Source organism: Pangasianodon hypophthalmus, chromosome 5 (assembly GCF_027358585.1).
Source record: "Pangasianodon hypophthalmus isolate fPanHyp1 chromosome 5, fPanHyp1.pri, whole genome shotgun sequence".
Classification (NCBI taxonomy): Eukaryota; Metazoa; Chordata; class Actinopteri; order Siluriformes; family Pangasiidae; genus Pangasianodon; species Pangasianodon hypophthalmus.
In genome coordinates this window covers 15,488,663-15,497,416 of record NC_069714.1, presented here as the reverse complement: position 1 = coordinate 15,497,416, position 8,754 = coordinate 15,488,663, and the positions used below count along the sequence as shown (strand labels likewise).

Here is an 8,754-nt window from a genome sequence, read left to right as displayed (position 1 = left end):
TTGACAACGATACACTTACCTCCTCAAGAGTGTTCTTGACTTGGGGATATGTTGTGAAGGGGTTTTTCTTCACCTAGGAAAGAATTCTGCGATCGTCCACTTTAGTTGTCTTCCATGGTCTTCCAGGCTTTTTGGTGTTTCTGAGCTCACCAGTGCATTCTTTCTTTTTTAAGAATGTACCAAATTGTTGATTTGGCCACTTCTAAAGTTTATGCTGTCTCTCTGATAGGTCTGTTTTGTTTTTTTCAGCCTAATGATGGTCTCCTTCACTTGCATCGTCACCACTTTGGAGTGCATGGTGTGAGTTCCCATGAACAGCTACAAAATGCAAATTCAATGATTGGACTCAACTCCAGACATTTTATCTCCTTAATTTGTCATGAAATAATGAGGAAACAGGTCACACCTGGGCATGAAACTGCTTACCATACAATTGTCCAATTACTTTTGAGTATGTGAAAATGGAGGTACTATATGTAAAAAATTGCTGTAATTCTTAAATGATTAATCCAAAATTTTTGATAAACCCCTTGAATTAAAGCTGAACGTCTACACTCGAATCACATCTTGGTTGCTTCATTTCAAATCCGTTATGGTGGTGTACAGGGTATGAGATCAAAAGATGAATATGAGACAGATCAGAATATGAGATCAGATCTGAATTTTAGCTTTCATTTTCTGATATTTACATCTAGATGTGTTAAACAACTTAGCACATGGCACCAGACCACCCAATTCTTGTCAACATACTCTGTTTTTTCCACATTTGTGTCATCAGAAGCCACTGGTAATACACTGACTATGCTGGATGATGACAACACAACAGTGATATGCAAATGTGCAGTAACGTGTGAAGTAAAAAAAAATGGGGGGGGGGGGGGGGGGGTTTGGAGGGGGTGAAAAGAAAAATTGTGATATGAAATTTACAGTTATGTTTGCAAGTGAATGATTTTGGGAAACGATTAATGGGCTCAAATATAACTTGAAAAGTGTGTGTGTGTGCGCTCACACAGCTGAAAGAAAATCATTTGTACCATTCCAGCCTTACAATGTGAGCATAGCTTTTGTTGCTTCACTTCTTCCATTCTTAGCACTTTTGTAAAGCAGCAGAGGAACATGTTTTTAATAGGATGTACTGCAGCCTAAAAGAGAATTCATGTGTGAGAAAATAAGAACGGAAAAATATGTGGTTCTTCATCAGTGAACCCACTTCCTGTCATGGTTCCCAACTCATAGACATGTTGAAACTGAAGCATAGAAAAAAAAAATCACCTGGTCTTTTTCCAGTCTTCAGCTGTCCAGTTTCTGAGAGTCTTTGCCAATTATAGCCTCAGATTCTTGTTCTTGGCGTACAGGAATGGAACCTGATGTTGTCTTCTGCTGTTGTAGCCCATCCACCTAAAGGTTTGATGTGTGTTTTGAGATGATTTTCTGCTCACCACAGTTGTAAAGAGTGTTTATTTGAGTTACTGTAGACTTTCTGTCAGTTCAGACCAGTCTGGTCATTCTCCTCTGATCTCTCTCATCAACAAGGTATTTCAGCCTGCAGATCCTCTGCTCACAGGATGTTTTTTGTTTTTCACGCCATTCTGTGTAAACTCTAGAGACTGTTGTGTGTGAAAATCCCAAGAGTTCAGCAGTTTCTGAAATACTAAAACCAGCCCATCTGGCACCAACAACCATGCCACGGTTAAAGTCACAGAGATCACACTTTTCCCCCATTCTGATGTTTGATGTGAACATTAACTGAAGCTCGTGACCTGTATCTGCATGATTTTATGCATTGTGCTGCTGCCACATGTTTGGCTAATTGGATAACTGCATAAATGAGCAGGTGTTCCTAATAAAGTGGATGGTGAATGTATACTAAACATCAACAATCATAAGCTGGACAGACTATATTATAGCTCTACTAAATATTAACAACCGTAAACTGTTGCCATGTTGAGAATTATGTGATAAGCTGGTTAATGACAGGTTTTTAATAGTCTGTAGATGGCTTATTGACCGTTTGCAGAGTGTCTAAATGGATTATCCAGATAAAGAGTTAGTGAATATTTAATAATATGTTGTGTGCCCCCTTCTCAAGCACTTGAATCTATACTGACTGAGATGCAGTAAGTCAGAAAGTATGTTATGATTTGTGTTTTACTGTCTTGCAAGTTTAGTATAGAATGTAGAAAACAGTCTATGTGTACATTTGGTATACATAAGCATAAGCCGCTGAAAGTCAGTTCTGCTGGGGTTTTCGTGTGTAGTGAAACCACAGGCTATAAAACGTTATCCAGCATTCAAGCTCAAAATAGTCTTGAATAACTGCAAGCAATAAACCAGGCCAGAAAAATCAACATCATCTTTTTGGATTATTGTGTGAAATGTGACAGAGAATTGTGACATATTCATCAAAAAATTATGAACCTATTAGATTGATAGCTAACAGTTTGCCTATACTAGCATTAATGTTCCTCTGTAAGGTCAGAAGTGTGATTTAGATCTCAGTGGCACTGAAGAGTGATCATTTCCAGCACAGAGTAATAACAGGTGAAAAGGTTTGTGTTCTGTTCAGTATCAGGTCTTATTCAAAGCTGAAAATAACAATTCTTGAAAAACTACCTGTGCTTTTAAATCTCTGTTCCCTTAAAATGTTACATGACCTTTGCTTTACAGGTATTTAATTGCAATAATTCAAGTTACCAGCACACGTTTTCATGCCATTTTTTTACAGAGAAGCATTAATTTCAGCCATATGCTCTTTCTTTCTAAAAGTACAGCATATTTGACACATTATAAAGCTGTTTACTTTTGCTTGCATTGTCTGTGAGTAAGCTAAGCTGACTGGCAGTATATTGCTGAAGATGATTAAGATAACCCAATGAGGCTAATCACATTGACTCAGTAATACAATGACCTGGATGTCTGAAAACCTTCACTTGCGCTATCAAATTCTACAGTGGAAATCAGATCCTCATCATTGTTCACATTACAGCAATTGCAGTAGAGTAAAGCTAGTGCACAGAACAATAATAAAGAAAACTGTAGTAGATAAAGCAACAGGAAGGCCATTGCCTTCAGTACAGCTGTTGCCTTCAGGACACTCCTTAAGTTTGAACTCTATGGTCTTTTGGCTCACTTCGTTTTTTGCAGTGCAGTAATAGATAGAATCACTTTCTTTTCTGGTGATATGAACACTTTTCCCAACATGAGAGAACCCATCTGGTCCTGTCCAGGTAAACTCTACAGGCACTGGAGGGTCCACTGAGCACAGAAGTGTTATGTCTGTGTCATTCTGCTCACAAGTCACTTTTGGCTCAGAAACTGTGTCTAGAAGCAAAATATGTCATTATTACACCATAATTAACAATAGATGGCTAAAGAAGATTTTAATGCTTTTAATAGCAGATGAACTACTAGAACATTTACAGTTTCACTGATGTACATTTTAATTACATCCATCTAAGTTGTGATCAGTAGAATTTTAGCCCATGTACATGTAAAACATAACCTGGTTGGAGAAATCTGTATTACATGCTGTGAGCTGAAGTGTTACATAGAATTGAATCAGTAATCACTGATCTCATTTCCTAAAGACCTGGATTCAGTAGTTTGTAGCTTTGTGAATGTACAAAACCTACAGACATGATAAGTCGCAAGTTTAATGACATGGTGCGACATGCTGTCCTAATACAGGAGGCAAAAAAAACTCTGCTCTTGATCTATTTGAATAAATAACAGAGCATAAAATGCTTTATTGTGTAAATGTGTATAAATACATAAGTGTCTTTTAGCAGGTAAGAGATAACTGTTGCCAAATAATTTTATCTGACCTATACTGACTCATTCTGTTTAGTCCTTTAGTAGCATGGCTCTGTGTTTTTGTCTTTTTTTGCGCAGATGTCAGACTTTACAGACTGAGACTCACTTACCAATCACTGTAATCGTACGTTCAAAATACTGTAGAACTCCTTTCACCTGGAATTGACCTCTAAATACACCACTGTCCTCCTTCTTCACCTGAAGTGTGAGGTCTCCAGTGTCAGAGTTAATATGTGCTCGTTCTCTGTAGTGATACCAGTGAGCCCCGTTGTCAGGATCCCACTCAACCACTAAGTACCCATTGTGTCTCCAGTCAAAAGTTTCAATTCTTCCTTGTATTGCTGGACGAAAAGTGTAATTTGTCCCAGTTGCAATATTTTCACTGTATACATAACCTAACAGAACAAAGAATGAAACAGAAATGAAAAATACAGTATGAAATTGTGTATGGGTCATAATGCATTTCGAAATATCAAATTACAAAACATGAACCAGGTAGCATACGTTACTACTTACTACTAAAGTAATTAGTCCTGGTTGCAATATCGTTATGGGTCTTAGTACATAGTACATTTAACTATAACATACAGCTGTGCATTTCAGTGATTGTATATTAATATCCTTTATACCCTTCTTGATAGTTGGAATCTATCAGCAATTCCCAATACTATTGTCAATCGTCCCAAGCCTACTACACAACATTCACACAACCCCATCTCAAAAAAGGTAAACACAGCAATAACACAAGTGCATCATGTGAAAAATAAATACAACATTCACACAACCTTACCACAACCCCATCACACACAATATAAACACATGTACATTACCCCAGCTCAAAAATCTACACAATATTCACACAACATTGTCCAGTAAAAAATAAACACAACAATCACACAACAGCAACCCAAAACAATCTTACAACATTCACACAACCAGTTTTTCTGAACATTATTTTTTGTATCTGTATGATGCTGTTTCTTCAACAATTATTTGACATTGTTTGCACATATTTCAAAATTATTTGTGATATGAAAATAAAAACAATTCTAACTATTGCACCTTTCATGCTAAATTTGTGCGTTGTCAGGAAAATCTCTTTTGCTTGAAAATCAATAGAGTATATGCTGCATATAAAATAGAATATAGGACATGTTTAGAATAGACATTATAAAACATTTTTTTAAAATAGTGTTTGCAGTACTATTAATTTTTTCTACTCAAATTAAATACAGTGGCTTTAAAAAAACTCATGCATGCATGTATAACAGTTTTCCCCACACAGAACATTAGAGAGCACACAGCAGCTGGCAGTGTGACTTTTGGACTGGGTGCAGTGAGGTAAGCCACAGAAGCCAGTTAAAGATCTAGGTTAAATATATTTAAATTTGTTACTACAGTAATGGAAATAACCATGAATATCAGTTTCCTAAAGTAATGTTCTATAAATAAAGTTCCTGCCAATAAATAATATCATTTATATGAATATCAAAATAGGATCCCTCTTTTCTTAGCAGAATATCTACTGTAAAGCAAAGTAGAAAAGTAAAGTAGTTTACAAAATTACAGAGGCAGATGATTATTGAGGCCCTTGGTTGTCTTGCTCCACTCACAGCTATGTTAGTTTGTTCTCTTTTTGCGCTTAACTGACCTTACTCACTGTAGCTATAACACTACACACTGACATTATTTTCAAATAGTTAACAATGAACAAACTGCAAACTGAGAGTTTTACTTACCAACATCAAATAGAATGAAGGACATTAAGATGCCCTGTATGTAACTCTTTCTCGCCATGTTTATTTTTTACTTCTGGTTAACCAGAAAGAGTGTAGCATTAAGAGGAACACCAGCCCGCCCCTTGGTAAGAAATTCTGTCATTCTAAACATATGATACAGGAAGTTAAGTTTTTTGTGCCACTGGTAAATCCCGTAGAACTCAAATAAAAAATAACGATGAACTAACTTACTATAAATAAATAAATAAATGTGTAACGAGAAAAGTGTTAAAAAAAAAAAAACAACTGATGGACTTCTGGTATAGCCATGGTTAACTTGGTTAACTTTATTCACAAAATTATTTCACTCTTACCCAACCTGAATTTTCACCACTTAATTTTTGGTGGGGATTTAAACTGTGTCATTAACCCAGTCTTAGAACCTGAAAACTACACTCCAGTCTAAAATGTCCCAAGCTCTCTCTACTTTTATGAAGCCTGCAGGCTGTCTAGACCCGTGGAGAGTTCCGTTTCCTCAAAATTTACTCATGTTCATTCTTCATATTCAAGAAGGGACTATTTTTTTATTGACAAGACACTACTCCCTTCAGTGGAGAAAACTCAATACTCTACAATTATAATATCAGAAAAAATAAAATATCACAAAAAAATAAATACAACATTCACACAACCTTACCACAACCCCATCACACACAATATAAACACATGTACATTACCTCAGCTCAAAAATCTACACAATATTCACACAGTTTTGTCCCAAAAAACAACCACAACAATCACACAACAGCAACCCAAAACAATCTTACAACATTCACACAACCAGTTTTTCTGAATAAATACTTAATAAATACATACATACATACATACATATATGTGTAACAAGAAAAGTGTTAAAAAAAAAAAACAACTGATGGACTTCTGGTATAGCCATGAAGGAATGAGGTGTCAGGAAGTGGGGCTCCTGATCAATCCATTAAAATCAAACTTTTTATTCAACATATAACATAAATCATTCTAGATATATTTGGTTAGAATATCACTGGCTATATTATGAGCAAAAACAAGCTCATGTTTCATTTTTGCCCTGATTCAGGAGTCTGTCTGCCCTTTACAAGGCTCAGTGAATGCTCTACTAGAGACCGTAGATGGCTTTCAAAGACGCTTGGCCGTGACTGTGGTAGTGAAAGTGGTCAAGGCACGGAGGTCTTTGACAATCTACCAGCGCTTGAGAGAGCTCACCGATTGCCTGGTCAAAAGCTGGCGGATGGCCACAATCCACATCCACTTGTGGTGTGTTTTCACCGATTTCAAGAAGAGGAACGAGTGTTACGATGGGCACGGCATCATGAGATGAAATATAAGGGAAATACAGTCAGAATCTATCCAGACCTCAGTGCTGCCCTGTCGAGGAAACGCTTCATATAATGGCATTAAACAATTGCTCTACCAGAAGGGTATACAATTTCAATTGCTCTATAGCCAGCTCGCTTGAGAGTAACTTTCGAGGAACCCGAGATATTCAATACACCCAAGGAGGCGAAGAAATTCTACGACCAACATATCAATGCTTAAGATAGGCTGGAACTTTTGATGTTCAAAGACTGTTTAGGAGGATGCTGCGCTTTTTCTTGAGTTGGCTGAGTTAAAGATACAGGTACTTTTTGGTTATTTTTATTATTCTATTTTGGCAGTGTACATTGAGCCTATACAAATGGATGGCCTAGTGATATTGCTAGCAATTCATTAAACAATGACAGCTTTATGGACAACCACTTTGAGGCATACTGGAAGCATTCTACAGGGTCGGTGCGCCCTCTAGAGGTTGAAATGGCATTAAGTAAGTTGAGGGATTACTGGGGGTATGTTGATGGGGCCTACAGTTTGTCTCAGTTCTCAGGACAAACTTGCTTGTTCCTCCTTGGAGACGTGGTCTTATCTTTCATCACTATATATTTACAATGACTTGCATAAGGTGATAGAATATAATAGATCAGATTGATTAATTAATGTGTGACACGTACAGGAATGAAGGAGGGTCCACTATTCGATTCATTAGCTAGAACATTAAAGACATGAATGGACCAAATAAAAGAGCTCGTATTTTTAATCATCTTAAAAACTGAACACCGATATAGCATTCCTTTAGGAAACACATCTGCAAGAAGCAGATCATACAAGACTCAGAAAACTCTGGGCTGGTCAGGTTTTGCAATCGCATTTTAACAGTAAAGCAAGAGGAACAGCAACTATAATTCATAAAATGGTGCAATTTAATGTGTCCAGATGTGTTTCGGATCCCCATTATCTCTTATTATTGTGACTGGTTATTTGTTTCATACCCCTGTTGCCTTGGTATGGGTATGGTATGGGTTTATGCCTCTAACTGGGACAACATTAACTTCATTCACAAAATTATTTCACTCTTACCCAACCTGAATTTACACCACTTAATTTTAGGTGGGGATTTAAACTGTGTCATTAACCCAGTCTTAGAACCTGAAAACTATACTCCAGTCTAAAATGTCCCAAGCTCTCTCTACTTTTATGAAGCCTGCAGGCTGTCTAGACCCGTGGAGAGTTCTGTTTCCTCAAAAGACTTTTCATATTTTACTCATGTTCATTCTTCATCTTCAAGAACATATTATTTTTTTATTGACAAGACACTACTCCCTTCAGTGGAGAAAACTCAATACTCTGCAATTATAATATCAGATCATGCACCGCTGCTTCTCGATTTATGCTTTACTCTCAATCATACTCTTCACCCTACTTGGAGACTAACGTCTACCTTACTAGCAGATAAAAAATTTCATACATTTATATCAACAGTGATAGATAGTTTTTTGTTTACAAATGCAGCTGAATCTGTATCACCATCGATTCTAGGAGAGACATTTAAAGCTGTCATTAAAGGTGAAATTATATCCTATTCTGCATTCAGTATTAAGTTAAAAAATGAAGAACTACAACAACAAATTGATTTCATAGCAAAAATAGATCAACAACTTTAGCTCCCTTGAAAGAATTACTTACAAAAGACTAGAACTCAAAGCACAATATGACCAACTATCAACAGAGAAAACTCAGCAAAATATGCTTTGGGCTAAAGTGCATTTCTATGAACATGGAGAAAAGGCAAGTTGTTTATTAGCGCATCAGTTGAAATGTCAATCAGCCTCCAGGTTTATCCCACAGTTTCGTA

At 36.6% G+C, this 8,754-nt stretch overlaps 1 protein-coding gene across 1 annotated transcript; it reads right to left on the bottom strand.

Moving 5' to 3' along the window:
• Nucleotides 1-2,377: 2,377 nt before the first annotated feature.
• LOC128317003 (uncharacterized) lies at nt 2,378-5,709 on the bottom strand. The gene is made up of 3 exons (XM_026910194.3): nt 5,553-5,709; nt 3,924-4,208; nt 2,378-3,321 (listed from the first exon to the last, which is right to left on the bottom strand). Exons 1-3 carry the CDS (start codon nt 5,608-5,610, stop codon nt 2,981-2,983), a joined length of 684 nt encoding a protein of 227 aa, XP_026765995.3. The 5' UTR covers nt 5,611-5,709; the 3' UTR covers nt 2,378-2,980.
• Between the last annotated feature and the right edge of the window lie 3,045 nt (nt 5,710-8,754).

What these genes read in the sequence shown, in the direction of transcription:
- LOC128317003 (XM_026910194.3), bottom strand. Translation starts at nt 5,610, where the DNA reads ATGGCGAGAAAGAGTTACATACAGGGCATCTTAATGTCCTTCATTCTA. An exon ending in CTTCATTCTATTTGATGTTG is followed by an intron (nt 4,209 to 5,552) that starts GTAAGTAAAACT and finishes TTGTTCTGTTAG; the next exon opens with GTTATGTATACAGTGAAAAT. An exon ending in ACGTACGATTACAGTGATTG is followed by an intron (nt 3,322 to 3,923) that starts GTAAGTGAGTCT and finishes TTTTGCTTCTAG; the next exon opens with ACACAGTTTCTGAGCCAAAA.